At 39.7% G+C, this 19,414-nt stretch overlaps 1 protein-coding gene across 1 annotated transcript in view; it reads right to left on the reverse strand.

Annotated features, from left to right (window-relative positions):
- Positions 1 to 268: 268 nt before the first annotated feature.
- The window catches only part of LOC109984431 (A disintegrin and metalloproteinase with thrombospondin motifs 16), a 52,992-nt gene continuing 33,846 nt past the window's right edge, over positions 269 to 19,414 (reverse strand). The window contains exons 13-24 of the mRNA XM_020634578.3: positions 17,406 to 17,578; positions 17,126 to 17,256; positions 16,702 to 16,825; positions 16,319 to 16,563; positions 16,005 to 16,140; positions 14,228 to 14,354; positions 4,528 to 4,732; positions 2,835 to 3,029; positions 2,651 to 2,707; positions 2,213 to 2,428; positions 1,874 to 2,021; positions 269 to 1,758 (exon numbers count right to left, since the gene is read on the reverse strand). Of these exons, the coding sequence (XP_020490234.1) occupies positions 1,643 to 1,758; positions 1,874 to 2,021; positions 2,213 to 2,428; positions 2,651 to 2,707; positions 2,835 to 3,029; positions 4,528 to 4,732; positions 14,228 to 14,354; positions 16,005 to 16,140; positions 16,319 to 16,563; positions 16,702 to 16,825; positions 17,126 to 17,256; positions 17,406 to 17,578 (1,873 nt within the window). The 3' untranslated portion in view covers positions 269 to 1,642. The remainder of the gene's footprint in view (positions 1,759 to 1,873; positions 2,022 to 2,212; positions 2,429 to 2,650; positions 2,708 to 2,834; positions 3,030 to 4,527; positions 4,733 to 14,227; positions 14,355 to 16,004; positions 16,141 to 16,318; positions 16,564 to 16,701; positions 16,826 to 17,125; positions 17,257 to 17,405; positions 17,579 to 19,414) is intronic.

Here is a 19,414-nt window from a genome sequence, read left to right on the forward strand (position 1 = left end):
GTAACTCTTGATGTTGAATCCTTGAATTTTCTTGATTTACCACGATCACTTCTGTATTGTTTCTGTATGTTGATAACTCATTTGGGCTTTAATGACAGCATGCTTAAGACTTCAGCCAAAAAAAGTACGAGTAAAGGAATCAGGTATCTTCCCGAGTTTTCTTTTTAGCTTTTATTTTACATTTGCAAATATGAAGTTAGTTTTAAAATTGTCACACTAATTCACTCAATAACTCAGCTAAAAGAATGAATTCAGGACAGGACACAGCTGAGATGCTGACATGACACACAGTTGTTTATTGTTTTTCACTTACACAGTACAAATCACATTGGAGTAGCATTAGCCATCATCTTTCATTGCTTTGAATCCTTAACCAATAAATACTGCATTATTTTTGTGCCATCTCAATGCTTTAACATGACGAGTGTGATAATGTAGGACCATGAAACCTGACAGTGGAGCGGTGACTCTTCAACCATCATGCTCATACTTCAGTCATTGGTGAAGATGTAAATAAAACTTCAGTCACTGTTAATATTGCTAAATTGTACTTTTGACATCACATGATTTTCGTATTTAGAAATAAAACAAACGTTTTAAATGAAAACGGGTGCGTTTCGTCAGCATGAAATCCTATGAAAAAAGTACAAAATATAAAGGTAATGAGCTTAGGGTAGCATATTAAAAGGACACAATTATACTGCTTATTAATACAGTCTTTCAGCAAAGCTGTATTGTAAAGCCAATAAATAAAACAAACAATACTGTACACTGGTCACACAATGCATTTGTTCTTTCCTGAAACTTGTGATTTCACATTGTTGATGTGACACAAGACGACGTAGCACCACTGAGTATGAAAGTCAGTTCACACCGCCATGACCCGTTCTCTTGTTCGACGCATTTTATTTTCTTTCGTTTTTTTTCTTCTCTTTTACAAAACAAAGCCAAGCTTCCTGTTATTGTCCCGCTATCAAAGAATCCCACTTTGATTATTCCAGGGCTGTTTTTCATCAAGACGTCTATTAAAACTTATATTGCCTTATTCACTCCTTTGAAATCCATTTTAATTACCCAACTTCGGATTTCTAATTGATTAGAATTTGCAGTGCAGAACATGGCGTATTATGTGTTGTAGCTTGGCAATGCCTGAAACATCGTTAAGCATTTTGTTTTTTATCTTGGCCCACCATCTTTAGCCTTTGGTTGAATGGAAGAAGTTTAGTGTCATGGGCACAGACATGTTTCATTACAAACAGTATAGAAACAAAACTGGGGTTTTTCAGGTTTTCCATTTCTCTTGGAAATGTCAGACCTCTTCGCTTTAATCAAGATCCCCATTACACCCGTTCTTCCTCATATGTCTCTCCTGTAATTGTACTGTCCTAATCACATTCTTTTATAGTGCTGTCAGCATCATGTTCTTGTATCCAGATGTCCGGCATCGCATGGAGAAGAAAGGGTACTGCAACTTTCTTTTCTTTTTTTTTTTTGCACTTCCATAGAAATGTCATTTGTTCTTCAGTGCTCGCCACACGCTTAAAGCAGAAACGCTGTCTTTTCAAGCCTGGGCTTCAAACAATGTCTTATGTCTATCTAACTGCCTCTCTGTCTGTGCCACAGACAGACTCAACCTGTGTGCTTACAGGTTTGAATTTGAGCAGGATTGGCAGCACTGCTTGCCGTAGAACTTGTGGTTGCAGACTCCATGCTGGGGCACCAGGTAACACCAGTTGAAGTAATCCCTACAGGCAACATCTGCAGAAAACAAGAGAGAAGGAATGACTTGAATTATAGACAATAGATTATACCAAGCTCAGTTTTGTGTACAGTAGCAATAAGGTAGTACTAAATAGTATCAGAGCTTGAGTACCTTTCTTCTCAGGCTGTGGGCAGAAGTTGGTGTTGCAGGCCTGGGACATGGAGGGTTTAAGGTGGAGAGCACAGCCTGGAGAGGGCTTCCCTTGGACCAGACATTGGACAGTCCTGGCCTGCACTCCTCCTCCACATGTCACTGTGCACTGTAGAGTAAAAAAATAACAAAACTTTAATGATGAGCACTATGAATCTCTTAAATCATGCATTCCCTGTCCATCCCCATTTTCCAAATGATGTTGATTCTACAAAGTAGCAACAACCAAAGCAGAAATAACATGGAGTGGAAGTCAGTGCTCCTTGCAATATTCAACTATCTTGCTCTGAGGTAATGTACCTGAGACCAAGGGGATGAGTGCCACTCTGGCTGAGATGGAGGTTGAGGGAGGGGTTGAGGTGGATAGGTGCGATGATGTGTGCTCCATCGGTGGATTGGTGGAGTCGTGCGGACGGGGCACTCGGGCAGAAAGCAGGACCGCTGGAGCTCCACTGTGGGTTTGGGGACATGGTGGCACTTCTTGGCAGCAAGCTCTCTGTATTTTCCCGCAGTGTCCTTTATAATATAAATAAAGAATACTTTTAGATGCCATTACAGGCTAAAAAAACCTCAACAGAGTAAAGCAAACAAAACATATCCACATTGAACTGGTGGAGATTAAAAAAAAAAACTTAAAGCAATGAATTGTTGCATTTATGATGATATAAAACTATCTATTTAATAACTATGAACTTCCAAGCACGGTTACTTGAGTTAACTTTGATATTCAATACACACCTTTTCTGCACACTTGATGAAGCGTGCCTGATAACCACGACCACATGTAACTGAGCACTGAACGATCAAAGAGGGAAGGAACATACAGGAAATTGAGAGAGAAAAGTAAGTTACGTTGCCCAAAGAAAATACATCCTACATTAGTCAGATGTTCTTTGGAAAAAAAAAACAGAACTTGAATTACCTCTTGCCATGTGGAGACAAACCACTGGACTTTGCGTTGTTTCTGGCAGCGTTTGATGAAACAGGATTCTTGACTTGCAGGTTTCTGCAGGCCTGCACACACGCTGTCTGCCATTGTTTGTTTCTGGGCACCTGGGTTGGTGCTTGTACACAACACTGTCCTCTTCTTCAGGCCGTTGCCACACTTACGAGAACACTGCCAAAAACAGAAACATGAACATTTTGATATTTCATGTTCTTTGATGCTTAATCTTTCTCATTATGCCTGGTAGAGGAAAATTCTTCAGGTATATTAGTTGTACACAAATCTCTTCAGAGTTAGCTTGTACACCTTATTTCTCCTTGAACGACTGATTAAAGTTAACACCGTTTGACATAACAAAGCTGTTACATGACTTCTGCTGAGAAAAAAATGTCAAAGGTCAATTATCTTAACTTTGCACAGGAAGCATTTCAGCACCATATTTTCAAATCCTCCACACAGTCACTTATTGTGCTTTGCGTCTTTAATAATTCATTTGAGGTATAGTCCAACAACTCCCTGAATATTCATTCTGATCCCGGGCAAAATCTTATGGCACAGCCTGAATCAAAACCTTGAAGGTGTTGCTCTACAGCCAAGAAACCAGAGCTGTGACGCACTTCACCGGGCCTCAGAGTCACAGAGAGGAAGTCAACTGGACACCATTTGTGGCAGGTAGTAAAGGATATTTGGGGTGAAATGGCAGTTAAATAAGTTTAACAGTGCGACAAGTCACCAGGCACAACGTATGGGGATTGGACAGAGAACAGAACACGAGGTCTCATGGGTACATTCAGAGTTTAAAGCCGCTGAGATCAGAGTCATAAAATGTGGTGAAGCCATCAATGCTCGAGTTCACTGAACAACACTGTGTGAAGTTCTTTATGCTGAGTGCAAGTGTGTGACTTTGAAGTGAATTACTACCAGTCCCTTCAGGATCTCACAGGCTTTTTCTGTGATTGTGACAGCCTAAAATGCTTCATTTAGTAGCAGCTTTTGAAAAATAAATTGTAAAAGCATATTGGGAGGCTTTTCTGTATAATGCATTACATATCCTCTGTGTGGACCTTGGACATTCCTATAATACCATCTGTCGGCTGAGCAAGCTCTCTGTGTTCTGATAACACTACCAGTCGATTTCTGAGTCAAGATAACAAATAGAATGAGTGAAAAGTGAATGAAACTAAAGTGAACAGCCATGGAATGTCTCATCTCTTACTGTGTACGCACATTGCAATGATACCCACATGCCCTGTTATCATTTTTTTTCCCATTATTTACTTCATTTATGCAGTTTAGGTTGATGCTGACACACACATCGTTAACTAAGTCTGTGGTGGAACGTTTGCTACTTTGGGCAAAGATAGTAACTTTGATTGGTCAAAAAGACATTGGAAAGTGGCCAAGTGGACGGCTTATAGCTGACAAAACTGAAACATTGTAAAAATCTCTATTAGACACTCAGGATTGTATTTTATTTGTAGGTTGGCTGTTCAATGTTTTAAAAGGTTTCACAGAATGCAAAAGAATTTGAGTTTGTGTTGATGGTTGCAATCTCGATTTCCTGGAGGCACAGAACTTCAACAGCTGTATGTCTTTACTACCATCCCTCAGTGTGGGCACAACGAGAGTTTTCCTGATCTGCCACTGCTTTACTTCCACACATGCTCACCTGTGACCACGGCCCACTGGTCCAAACTGGGGGACAGCTGTGCGTGTTGCAGGCTTGCCTCCTGGCAGGAACGGGCTGAGCGCAGTGAGAGTCGGCCAGGGCGTCTACGTTGGTTTGGCTGGTTCTCTGGTCACACTGGACCTGCCGCGTCTGCGCCCCTCCTCCACAGCTCCGGCTGCACACCCCCCACTCTCCTACAGACCAGCTGGGACAACACAACACAAGGCCGCTGAGTCAACATGCACGACTCCTCAATCACTTTTTCAGACAGGCCTGTGGGAATCCACAAATGACATGATCACCGTACAAAGATAACACTTATAGAGGAGACCCTGTGTTGTACAGAGATGGGAAGAAACAAATTACAGTTACTTTACTGAAGTAGAGTTTTCAGGTCTCTGTCATAGTTTTTTGACAACTTCTAACTCTTAACACCTGCATTTAAACACACTCAACTTCCTACAGTTTTTATATTCAAAACACTGAGGTGAAAAGAATGCATGTATATTTGCCAGATGCGGTGTAGCCTGAATTTTGTTTCTTGTTATTTTCAGTACCAAAACCCATTTTTAATAAGAACGTCCTTGGCAGATTGATACCAGTGATGTGTATAATACACAGATTTAATTATTAGCATCTGTCTCAGTTTCCAAATATAAGGGTTTTGATATTGCTGACCAAAGAGAAGTTTGGTTGTTCAGACCCAAGTCCCCATGGTGGTCATGGCTGCCTGGCTTCAGATCAAGTCAGGACAGCCGTTGTACTTTTAAACTGTAACTTAGGCCCTCATCAGCACTAACACTAAAAACCACCAGATATTTAATTCATCATTTATGGATTGTTGAACATGTCAGACAGATCCAGCATTATTAAGCCCCTGACCTGGGTCTTAGAGACACAGTCCCTCGACTGAAGAGTGCTCAGTTCAGTTGTTATATTATTAGGGCATTTTCCAACACAGCCCCCCCCCAGTACACCACATGTCTAAATCCCCAAGCCTCCTATTCTTTCTTCTATCATCCACAAAGCTTCATTGCATCAATCCTTTGTTACCCCAAACACAAGATACAGGCAACTCCAGCCTTCATCACATCCTCTCCCAAAAATGCCATTCCAGCCTCATCTACCCCAAACAATCCCAAAACAACACTGTCAGCATGTAGAGTTGTATATATGAACATGCTAAACTGTATTTGTATTAATTAGCTGCACCCCTCCCTTGGAATCTTGTTTAAAGAGTACATCTTTAAATGACAATATACAAGTAATCAGATCTAAGTAAATATTATGAATGGATACATTCCATCTGCGTTATTGTTTGTCAGGATGTAGATACACTCTATTGCATCAAGGGAAGATTTGAGGGGAACTTGAAAAACATAAAAATGCAACAATGCAAGACGGTAACCCAATGCACAAGTAAATGCTAGCACAAGACCAACTATAGCAAATGTTTGGATTTACATGAAGATCTGAGACATGTTTTGAGACATTAGGCCTGCATAATTGTTAACGTGTGGTAGCTTATATTATGGATTGGTGATGTAGGAACATTTAACAGCTTGCTACATCATAATATCACACTGCTGGCATACTGATTCAAATCTTACTTTGGCCCTCTTACACCACCACGTCACATCTTGGGTATCAGATTCCTCACAGAAGGTGAAATATAGCTTTTAATGTGCTTGATGATGATGGTGACATATTCTAACTTGAATTAATACTAAAAGACCTGCACTTGTAATGCATGTGTGTAAATGCATCCCTTTAATGAGCCCTCTGGCACCAGTATACTCATATGCAGATTAATACCCTATAAAGTTACAGCTCATCTTGTGATCTTTGCCTCTAGTTTTACAGTGAGTGTTATTGGAGGATGAGTAAGCATCAGACTCTGTGCACAGGAGCACGACTCTTCAGATATCCTTTGGACAGTGTCGAATCACCTCTGTGGTCTAAATGACGCTGTTTGGATTATCACCAAGGGCATTAAATAACCTCTGACCAGTGTTTATGGCTGGACCACTAAGTGTGTGTGTGTGTGAGCTTTCACGTGTGTCAGTGTCTGGGTGTTTCTCTGCTTATATCCGAGTTCATCCACACACTGAGACAGAATGATATCATGCTCTAAATTAGGGTGGGCATCCAATACCTTTTTTCCATGATGTAATGCCAGTTTGGACTTACTTAGTGGTTGCACACGCAGCAAAATGAAAGACGTGCAGGGCCTCAGAATAGTATGATCTGCAGGGATGGACTGGTGACCACTGTCTAGTCTGGCCTGCATGTTTTGGTGAGTCCAGAACACGTTTTTGTCTCAGCTCACAGTTTATGAATGCAGAGAGAGCCCACAAAGTGCAAGACACTGATGCATTCTCAAAAATGTGTCAGATGCTCTGTGAAATAAATGAACACATGTGCAAAGATACAAATGCAATATGTTTCAGTTTAGTTTAACAAAAAGGTCTAAATACAAGGCATGCATTGGACAGATGTGAAACTGAAATCAGTTCTGGTTGATTTCACCATGACGAGCAACTCTAATATACCAGGATACACAAATTAATTTCATAATCAGAAAACCAAACAGTACAACATAACTGTAACTTTATTATATTATATTTTATGAGCGTTAAATATGAAATGTGAGATCTGGAAATGATCATAACTGGGAGTGCAAAAGCATGGAAATGCAGCCTGAAAGTTTAGACTGCAGCCAATTGCAAAAAAGATGGATTACCTATTATTTACTCTGTTATATGAGAACTTTTATGTTTTTAATCAAATTCAAAGTCTAGGTTTGTATATCTAAAGCTCGATGGGTCCTGATCCCACCAGGAACTCCACAACAGATGACAAAGGTTTTGAAAGAGTGATGGTCAGATGTAATATAAAATCATCTAGACGTAAGATTTTAAAGAAATGGTCGAATCATGCACTGATAACACTTACTGACAGAATGAATTTTGCAACATCAATAAAGCATCTCTTATAACGTAAAAACATATTTGATGAAGTGTTAATATTTGACCTTAAGAGATTGATTGCATTCTACAAGTTCATTGTTGTTTTTATTATCAGTCCCCAAGAGCTACACATCAATATATCATGCATTGCAACACTAACAATCTGTCAAATTTTCCTGAAAACAAACAAAATAGGTCTGTAATTTTGTAATACCTTGTTCTCTTGTGCATACGTCAGCACACATGCACAGCTGAGCAGTCTCAGCTGTGGATAATGAAAGAGATAGGCCCCAGAGATGAGTGTAAACAGTTGTGAGATTACTTTACAGCCACTATTATCACTGCTTCTTCATCGCAGAGTAAACACACAAATCCATTAGTGAGTAAACGCTGATAGGGGTGGTGTGTGTGCGTGGGTGTGTGTGTGTGTGTGTGTGTGTGTGTGTGTGTGTGTGTGTGTGTGTGTGTGTGTGTGTGGGGCTCTGCAAGTGTTGGAATGTCACACAAGAGAGAAAGTAGCAGAAAGAAAAGCAGGCAAAGTTAAAAGTGATCGCAGAGTGGAGCATCAATATTTCAGACGAGATCACCAGGAGGAAGCAAGGGAGATGTTGTGTAAAGGGAATGTTAATTTGAGTATATTTATAAATGACTTTTAAATGATACAGACAGCGAGACAGACAAACAAGCAGACAGGAGTGTATGTTTGTCATAAAACCACAGCACGACAAATCCTCGCTGAGAGACGGGTAGGACTGCAACCTGAGCACTACACAGTTTGAGTGACAGCCATCCTTGGCTGGCTGCTTGGTGATATCAGTCTGAAAGTGTTTGTGGGTGCGTGTGTTTGTATATACACGGTAGGACAGGGTTGGACATGTCACTGAGAAGAAAAAAAAAACGTCACATCAAAGTCTCTAGGCCACTAAGGTTATGTTTACAGCTGAAGACACCCAGTAATGGCCTGAAGATCTCAGGTCTTATGTCCAAGCCTGCTGTTGCTCTTTAGTGAGTGTGTGTGTGTGTGTGTGTGTGTGTGTGTGTGTGTGTGTGTGTGTGTGTAGATGGCAGAGAGGTGGGACAAAAGGTCTCACAATTAACCTCAAAGGGTTCTCTGTGACAGAGGCAGACAGCAAGACCAAGATAAACTACAGTATGGGGAAGACAGAGGGCTCAAGGAATAAATGGATGCACACCTTGCAGACAAGAGGTGTGTGTGTGTGTTTGTGTGTGTGTGTGTGTGTGTGTGTGTGTGTGTGTGTGTGTGTGTGTGTGTGTGTGTGTGTGTGTGTGTGTGTGTGTGTATATATGTTTAAAGCTGAAGGGAAATTAAGCATCTGTCGTACCTATCGTTGCCTTAGGGATGAGTAAGCAGCTAAGTACCACCTGAAACCTGGAAATGAAACAGTCATTGTCTCTGTCTATCAGATAATGCCAGTGTGATCACAGACTGTGACTCATCAGATAAAGCCTGGTTTGTTTGAGATTTCTGGATGTGCTAATTGATGTGTGCCAGCCTCACTTCTGAAATGTTGTGTTTCCTGACTGCAATCCAATCCATTTAGCAAAAGTAACATAATTACTTTGCCTACTATCAGCATGACACAAAAACAGGAAACTCCAAATACAATTTCTCACACATTATTTACAAAGTAATATTGTGTATGTAATGTAAAGCATGTCTTCTGGTTTTCTAGTTGAATAAATATATAGGGAGACCATTTTGAAATTGTTCCAATATACATTTTTAATACTAAAACGACCATCGGCTAAAATTTAATTTAATTGTTGTTTAACTTTGTATTAATTCGTCAGTCTTTGACTCGTCAGTCTTTGACTTTTGAAGTGTGATGCGTAACACCTTTGTATCAACCACCATGTGGGTAAATTTAGCCTATGAGAAAGAATTAGCTAGGACATCTGATTACAATCAATCAATGTCCATGGTAACTGAACAACAACATCTGCTGTTGGAGGCCACAAGAGGGGGTAAGGAGCTTCATTCATTGAGTTGGACCCTTATTTTCAAAAAAATCTTTTTGCATGTGTAAAAAAAATAAGATAATTTGACTCTTTGGCAATACAGCCCTATACACAGTAATGTTCTACAACATGTATGTCAACTTGTCAGATAACAGTGAGTGGTAAGGCTTTTTCTACACTCTGTATTTTTATGCTGAGCTATAATTCTGCTTTATAGATTAACTAAAAAGATGTGCTGTTGAGCACAAAGACACCATGGCAACAGTAATAACTCTAATAAAAACCATATAGTTAATAGTTTGGTCTGAAGGTGGAGTACAGTGGTAGCTATCCTAACATAACATTTGCTTGACTCACAACTGTATGAAGTTTTTGGCTTGTGTTGGGATAATCTGTGAAGCTGGCAGAGCTGCATTGTGCTTACACAGAATCTGTTTTTATTGAATATACCAGTGAAACGAAGCAGGAATGACTACAGCACATTACCACACATGATGACACAATGAACAGCAATCATGCCACTATGACTTAAAACCTCTGAGCTAACAAAGCTCTGGAAGGCACAGCTTCCTATTTCTTATGACTTTATATACTGTATATATGTCTCCTGTCAGCACCATCGTTACTTTATGTCAGTGACAATGAAATGGCTCGGTAGTAATTATGCAGGATTTTTCCTAGGATACCTGTTCCAAAACAACACACACTGAGCAGACACTGATGCTGCAGAGGAAAAAGAAAATCCCCTCTCACACAGCTGTTGGTTACTATAACACATGAGATAAATGGCAACGTAAGTGGGTCTCCATGATTTCAGTGCTGATTACATAATATTGGTGGCCTGCATAATACTGAGAAAAGTATTTCTGAAACAGCAGTAAAATTCAGCAATAGTTTTGGACAATAGTTTTGGACTGCAGTTCCTTTGGTGGGGTGCAGTAGACAAAGTGTCACTTAGGAGTCTTGATGAGGGGGTGAGATAATTTGGATCGGAGTGGGTTTCAAAGTAATCAGACACCACCACTGTTCCTCTCTGTGCCTGCAGTGTCTTCTTCCTCTGATTCTGCAAGTATATGTGTGTGTGTGTGTGTGTGTGTGTGTGTATGTGTGTGTGTGTGTGTGTGTGTGTGGCATGGTGTTTTTGTTACCTATTTGTAAAATGTTCAGCTATAAACATATGAGAACCTGAAGTCTGCATATATCTGGGTTGAGGATAAGGCGTAAGGTGTGAATTTAGGTATAAGCGTAAAGGTGTTTTGCCTAATGGTAAACTGTTTGCGTTTGCTCTCTGCAATGAATGAAAGTCAATGTTAACTCCTACTTAGACTTAGACTTAGACTTTCTTTATTGTCATTCAAACTTGTACTTTACAGTACAGATAAGAACAAAATTTTGTTGCATTTGGCTCGTTGTAGTGCAGGATAAAAACAGCAGCAAGTATTTACATAGAAGAAATAAGGTGCAGATATAAATAGATATAAAAAGAAAAGCTATGTGTAAAATGACTATACAGATAAATATATTGCACGTTTGTGATGTATGTTATATTGTATTTTACAGTCCAGTGAGGTAGTCCTGTGTGGGGGTTTGAGGGGGAATGGAGGGATTATTTTTTCGTGTTCAAAAGGCGAGCTGCACAAAATTGTGTTTGTTTGTGTATGTCCGTCTTCCAGACAACAGCTGATAGCCAGTGGTATCATAAAGCATGAGTTTGTGTGAAGTGAATCATAATACTAGAAGCTTTAATGTCCTGGTAGAAAAAGGGGAAAAGGCTGTATTGTTTTCCTCTCTGGCATTGAGTTTTATTGTGGAGAAGTAACGACAGTTCTAAAGATATTTTAGGCTTGGCTTCAGCATAACAAAACAGATTTTGCATGCACAGGAAAAAGTCACATTTGGACACAATACAACTGAATTTATTCAGGACATCCACAGGTCACACTGACCAATATGAGACCACTTCCTCAGCTAAGCTGCTTTCTCGTAAATCAACGCACAACTTGTCAGCAGCCTCCACTTCATTTGCAAGGACTTGGCTGTAATTTCAGACCAATGCAAAGAGTGGACATAGGAATATTCAGAACAGCGGCATGGAGGAATTGACGCCTCAACAAGAAGCAGACAAAAGTCTCAAACTAAACGCTGCTTCGAGAAGAAAGGAATCTACTGAAACTGTTCAGCAGTTCATTCAAGGGAATCCATGTTATACATACAATTTATCGCTAGAAAATAAACATTTAACCCATGAATTTGATAGAGAGGTTAATGACTTTCTTGTATGGGAATATTTGGTCTGCAGCTGCGATCCCTTATCTCTGTGAAACATTGTAAAAATATGGCACCTCCATCTTTATTAAGACCTCCGTCAGATATTCCAGTGATTGTCTCTCATTATTAATGGAGATGGTGACCTTTTGCTCTGCTTACATGTTGCTAATACTATACCTCCTGTGTAGACACCATGCTAGATTATCTATTGGAACAGTTAGCAATGTTAAACCAAACCGATAGTGCGTCCGTTCTGTATCTTGTACTGGTGACCTTTACTTACAGGATTTACAAAGGCACAGGAGATCAGGTAGATCTGATAGCAGAGAAATGATGAATCCAAACCCACATTCAAAATGTACTCACAGGAAGCCACAGCTGCTGCAGGAATGACTCGCTGCCTCTCTGTTGGTCAGTGCATAGACTTGATTTTTTTTTTTTTAGTGTTGTGCCTTATTACCAGTCATAAATGCTACAAAACATATTTTATCTCTTCTTTAATATTTTGTGGCTTAATCTCAAATTCCTGTGTCATTAAATCCAGTTTTATCCAAAGAGTGTCTTCCACTGATTGGTTCTCTGGCAAGTTTCTTACCCTTCATGACACTGTCCAGAGCAGCACAGACAAGGGCGGACATTTCCCTTATGTCTGTCTTTATGTCTGTGTGTTCATACATGTCTGGACTGTCAACGGGTGCACCACTCCCTATGATGTCCGCTCTGTAGAAATGGACCACATTGACTGATCTTTTATCCTCTGCCTTGGCCCTGCATGTGAGGAGTAAAGACAGTGACCAACCAACTTAGCTGAGCCAAGATCCCACAGAATCACACCCTGAAACCACAGAACCTTTAGTGGATCTCGCTCCCACTCGCTTTCTGTCTTGTATCATCAAGAGGAACTTTGTGTCACTCCAAGTGACAGCAGTGACGTTAAACAACATCAAGAAAAAAGCCTTCTTGGCCAGAACCTCGTCATAGGTTAGAAATTCTTGCATTGGGCCCCAACTAAAAATGACTATAGAGCTTGTTTCTAGTGCAACATTGTCAGGAAAATCCTGAGGATTACCAATGATTGGATGACACAAACATGCTCCATCAATTCAGGCTGTCGTGCATTTGGTATACTGAACAACTCTTACCCAAGAAATGGGTCTTGGAAAACTTTATGTTATAAGCTTGGGTCCCAAAATGAAGCTACAGGAAAAAAGGTTTACAGAATTCTTTGCCTGCTGTCTTGAACAAACAAAGGCACTAACCATTCATGACAGCTGGTGAGGTATCGTGCTGAACTGGATCAAGACATGCACAGTTTACACACTGGAACTCCCCCTTATTTTCCTCAAACACATGTTTGGGCTAAAATGTAAGTTATTATTTCATTTACGGGAGGGGAAAATGTCATCATCATTGAACAGGTGCTCTACTAGGCTGGGAAAGGGTGGAGAATACAGTCAGTGCTGCCTGACACCTTTCATTTCTATTATTATGAGGAGATAGTGTGGGAAGTTTGGAAGAATCGACTCAACTAATAAACAGCTCTTTTTGACACTGCATGTCAAGAAACTACAGAACAGATGTGTAAGTGTTGTAGACTAGTAACACATGGCAGTCATACTGGTAAGGGAGATGGAAGGTTAAAAGGTCACAGGGTAGATAGACAAAGGACTACAGCAAGATGGAGAAGTCGGGTGAGAGATACAGAAAGAACATACGCAGAAAAGAGGATATTAAGACAAAGTCGAGAAAAATAATCTCCCTGTTAGCATGGTGAGTTTGAGTTACTGTATCAACGTATTTGGCTGGTGGCCTATACAACTGTCTCCTCTAGTTCCAAGCATGAACATGCATGTACAGAATGTTGAGCCGTAACAGCCAACAATGTTTTTGGCTGTCACACAGCGTACAGAACATTACAGGCCTATAGTCAGACCAGGGCGTGTCAGCTGAGCAATTGAACAATTGACATACCTTGAAGTCTAGAAGGGCTGTTTCCATCCAAAAATATTTATCAGAAAATTACCAGGAAAATGTCTGCACTGTCCAAATATCAATTGTTAATCATATCCAGGTTGAGAGCTTAAAAGAATGCAGACATATCAATGAGGTCACTGAAAAATGTCTGAAGCCACAAATGATCATTGACATAACAAAATGTTTTTGATAAATGAGTTGTGTGATTCAAGTCACAGAAACGGTGTATTTAAAGGAATATTTCCATTCAAATCATTGTCTTGATTTAGTTGAGCATGCTCACGTTTGCTATTAGCACTATACAATATATAGAAGATATCTGAGGCGGATGGGAAGTCATTCTTTCAGCAGGTATCAAAACTGAAACAATTGCAACTCAGAATCCATTGATTGTATAAATAATATAAATAATATAAATAAGTAACTGATGCATGAGCTTCAGTAACCATCACTTCCCTTAACCTCCAACCCAAAACTGACATACAGTATAAAAGAGCAGCGCGTCTTACCTGGAAGGGCATGGTTTGGTGTTGCATGGCATCAGTCCAGTGGCTGGTCTTGACCGGGGATTGCAGAAGGATGTATTTACTTGCACTCTCAAGTCTTTGTAGCATGCTGGCTTGGTACTCATCTGACCTACAGGTTATAAATCAAAATATTAAACTTAGGCACATCATTAACTTATTATTTTCATTCACAGTTACAATCTAACCAGTCTGTGTCTAGGCTATAAAATACCATTAAAACAAAACTATGTGCTCACATTCTCTATGTTGAATCAGATGATGATATAGAGCGGCATTGTATATTATTGACACAAAAAGACACTCCCATTAAGAATACAGCATGGACAAAAAATATATTTGGGATTTAAAACAAAACAGCATTTCCTTTTGTTGTTGCCACGTGTCAAGAAGCTATTAAATTTAAGCACATACTGAATATGTGAGACCTATTCAAAATGCTTTCTAACCACATCTTTCACATGTTTTAAAAAAGAGATTCTCTGTAACTTATGACAACACTTGAACAGTTTGATTACTTTTTTAGTAATGTAGTTTATCTGAGGAACTTTCTGTTAGTGTTGATTCTGGCGCTCCCTGTGGACACAAAGAGGTAACTTTTGGCTCTTTGCCAATCTTGTTGAGTACATCATCATCTTGCTTTTTTTAATAGACACTCACCACAAATATTTGCCTAAGACAATGTATTACAGACTGTTTAGGCAGGGTTCTGTTTATCACATTGTCTGGCACCTATACTGCAGCAGCATTTACAGGCATTCAAACACAATTATACACTGTAGATATAATCAATTTCTTCACGGATGTTATCTTCTGCTTTTGTAGTGCATATAGAGGCATCAGTATGTTTCCTAACTAAAACTCCTCACAGGAGCTTTAACTTCTGTTTGTAATTTTAGGTTTAAACATTTACTTGCTCAGAATCTAATAAACATCTCATATTGCCCTTATGTGTTTGTTGTTAAATCCTTCCACAAATGAGGAGCCAACAGTGCTTTTTTTTTTCTTCACGTGAAACTTGAATCCTGGCTTCATGGATCCCCAGGTTGGTATTTGGCCTCAGGCATGGTCAATCTGCACATCTTAACTCATACAGGCCCGTTAGTCAGTCACACTCTTTAATAAAGCAAATGACCCCCAACCCATCTTGGCCTACAATCAGGACACAAAGGCATTGAGGTGGTGAGGGTGGACTGCAACAGGCCTGGGTGGGGATCTTTAACCCTAAGTGTCAATCAATAGGAACTCTACACTGGGGGCTTTGTTCACATGCATACAGACACACAAATACACACATGCATATACAAAGACCTTCAAGCACAAGGTCTGCTCAGGTCATTACAACAGCTTTTTCATGTTTGTGTGTGTGGGTACAAGTTCAAAAACAGGGCCTCTGATTGGACAAGGTCACTGGTCAAAGCCTTGCATGCGTGTTCTTGTGTGCTTAACTTATATGTGCATGTTCATGTGTGCATTTAATAGCAGGTGTCCCTTAGAACAGGCCCCACCAGAAACGGCTAATGTCCCCTAATGATGGGAAAACTCCCCATCCCCATTTAAACTGCAGCTAAAAGCCTGATTATAGATCACAGAGGTTGGACTGAGCTTTAGATGCTGAGCCGGATTGAAGATCTAAAGGTGATCCGTCCTTTTTCATTAGTGCATCATTTAAAAGGGTCCAAGTTCAGTCACATTTTGACCAGATTTCTATCGCAAGTGTAATAGGATATAATGTTTAGGTGTCATTCATGTATAAACCTACCTCCCGCACAGGTTAATGAACATTGGGAGCGTATGATAGCCCATGTGTAGTTGTGTTTTATGTGATTTCTTCTCTCATCTGCTTTCTTCAGAGTGTATTCCCAACGTACACCTGGGTTCCAGCCCTGCAACAAGATCTACAGGAGAAACAAGAGCAAATGAAATACATGAAATTACATCTACCATTAAGTGATCAGAAATAACCAAAGAAGGTTAACAGCCATACAAGCAAGTAAAGGGTGTTTTTAGATATTTAAAAAATGAAATAATCATAATAAATATTGAACAATACCGTCAGGATCCTCCGATTCTTACCTCTATGACTAGTGTCTCATTGGTGGGGCCGGTTGATATGAGACTCTCTGGTCGGTTATAGGGTCTCTTGTATTCGAAAATAGCTCCAGCGATGGGGTGTCTTCCTGGCCAGTCCACCGTCCATTGTCCGTTAAGGTGGTAGCGTCTCTGTGTGTCCCTGACTGCCAGGTAGGAGCTGGACGTATTTAGTTCTATCACACGGATACTCCGGGCACCCGCAGGGACGGTCACCACCCCATAGTACTCTGGGAGAAATGTTTTTGTTTGTGTTTGAGAAAATAAATAAAATGCAATCAAATTCATCGAGGATAAAGAAAGAACTAGTAGCTACAGTTTCTCAAATGAAAACCAGAAAGAAACAAAAGAGCAGTGGATCAACTCACGGTTAGTGTAAAGCTGCTTAGTGTACTGTCCTTTGTAGATCTTGCAGGTGGAGTTGTCTCCTTTGCACACACCACAAGCATCAGGCACCGCTGTGGAGCCCAACACTCGGTCACAGCCCACTCTCTAGGGAGAAAAAACATCATTGCTTCTGACATTGTATACGTTGAATGCCACATTTCATCATATTATAAAATAAAACACATCAGTTGAAAACTACCAAATATGGTGACACGCTGACATATTTTTCCTTATGATGTAAAAATGGGTTGTGACAGAGCAAGGCAAGGGTGTCTACTGATGTTTTTTAACTGATAAATCCCCTCTAAACTGTACAGCTCAACTCTCATCTCCAAACCGTTTGAAATCATTCTTCAATCAAATCTCTCTTCGTCAGTCTCACTTCATGACATTTCAAAGTATTACCTCACACAGTCCGTCGATGCAGACGTTAGAGCTGTCCTGTGAGCACAGTGTCCCATCCTTAACTTTGCTGGCCAGTGCAAAGAAGAAATCGTAGCCTTCAGCAAAGCAGTACAGCTTACACACATCCTGGTCTGGGAGGAACATGAGCACAGGTAACAAAAAAAGTTGAATACAATGAATGACATGGCTAGAAATGAAAAAGCCTCCTCTAGAATTTCCCTTTAATCGTTTCAATTTTTCTTTTTACATTTTGAAAAACAGGTAAAAAAACGTATCATACCATCCACTCTGGTGTATGGCCTCCAGGTGTAGAACCATCCTCTGAACTGTTTGCTATTATATTCTGCACACTGCTGCGCTCTATAGTCAGTGGTGTTGGCAGGACAATCCTGAGTGTTACAAAGTTTGTAGGACCTTGAGGAACCCTCACAGAACTTCCCTCCAAACACAGGCCTGAAGAAGAGAATTGAGAAGTTAGACTTGATGCAAATTATTGCATGTTTATTACTTCACATAATTGTTGGCCTTGGGAAAAAAAGATGTGTTGAGTAAATGTACCTTTTTTTTTTGCCTCCTGTATTTATTTGTTTTCAGGATGTTGTTCTCTGTCAATTTTACAGAAAACCTTAAAACATTACACCAGTTTGATGTGTTCCTTTTATTTGCTTTTTTATTTTTTTTTCTGATTCATTGAAATGGAATACAATATTTGAACATCATTTGAAAAACAATGCAACAGGTTTATTTAAAAGTGTTATATTTGAGGTCTGAGTCTTAGTACTTTCAATATTCATCGCATTTTCAAAAGGCAAAGAGAAAAGAAAATACAAAACAAACTGAACATTTTGGCTCCCAAGCACTTTCAAATGAAATCAGGTAAGGGGATTCTTGATTCACATAGTATACAGAGAAATAACTGAAATACAAAAGAAGTAAAGAACAATAAATATCTCTGAGGCATGTCTCAGATGTGTAGCACAAACCCTCTTGTAAGAATACTGGAAATATTCAAAGCGTATGAGATAAAGAGTGAAAAACGTTGTCTCTATTGTAGTTTGTTGTGTTTCTGTTTTGTTCATTCTTTTTATATTTGACCTTACCAGTTCATAAAAAACACACTTTGTTGCATTCTTAAAGGTGATCTATTATTCTTATCTGTATTTAAATACATACATACATTGTTACTATGTTGGATGTCCATACTAAACTTCAGCGAAGTTTTTTAAAAATACAATATACACTGCTTTTTGGCTTAATTGCTGGATCCCTGGTTTCCGGCGGCTCTGTCGGAGGCGTTACAAGAATTTGCCAACGTATTAGAGCAAAGCATGGAGCAAAGTTATAGGACATGCCCATCCCCGGCAGCTTTTTTAAGGACACGCCTCCTGGAAGCTCACTCAAATTTCTCTGCAACTTCAAACAAAGCTAGCTAATCAGAGAAAAGTGGACACGTTGGGAGGGGGGACTTAAAGAGACAGTAGCTGAAATGAACCATTGTAGGCAGAGGCTGAAAGGAGGGATTTTACCAACACCAGTACAAGATAAATAAAGAGGTTTTTGAGCTACACATCTAGCAACTCTACTCAATAGGTGTCCCAGACTGATATAATTAATGGTGAAAGTGAGTATAATAGATCTCCTTTAATAGGTTAATTTGAATTCTACATCTAGACTGCATTTATACACTTACAAGCAACCTTCCATTGACTCCTTGTCATTCTGCAAAATGACATGAGCGATATAAACATATTGGAAGCCAAATAGAGACTTTTAATGGGACTTGAAGAAGAAGTATAATAGGCACCGTTTCTATTGGCTCTGGAAGAATGTTTAACAAATGAAACAATAAACTGCAATGACTTAACATGAACATCTGATGAACCAAGTCTTTGATCTGAGTGAGGTGAAATTGTGTGTCTAATTTCCAAACACACACATTTTTGTTATAAGCCTGTGTATTGGCATGACTAAAATGTACTGTAAGTCTGCATGTGGCTGTGTGATGTGTCTGTCGAAAGTCCTCTTCAATCACAGGTGTATATCCCTGGGCAATGTTCTTTGAATTCCCCTCTGTGGGACAACTACACCTTTCTTTAACCCCTCCAATCATATTGTCAGTTATCTCCTCCTCTCTCGCTCTCAGATTCTCTCCCTTCATATCTCTGCATTTCATCTTTCTCTTTTTAAATCCTTCTCTTTCAACTATCTAGACCTCATTCCCCCTTTCTATCTCTTTCTTTTTCTCTCTTTCTCACAAACCCCTGCCATCTTTCCTTTTTTCATCTCTCT

This window comes from Labrus bergylta, chromosome 8, assembly GCF_963930695.1.
Source record: "Labrus bergylta chromosome 8, fLabBer1.1, whole genome shotgun sequence".
Taxonomy (NCBI): domain Eukaryota; kingdom Metazoa; phylum Chordata; class Actinopteri; order Labriformes; family Labridae; genus Labrus; species Labrus bergylta.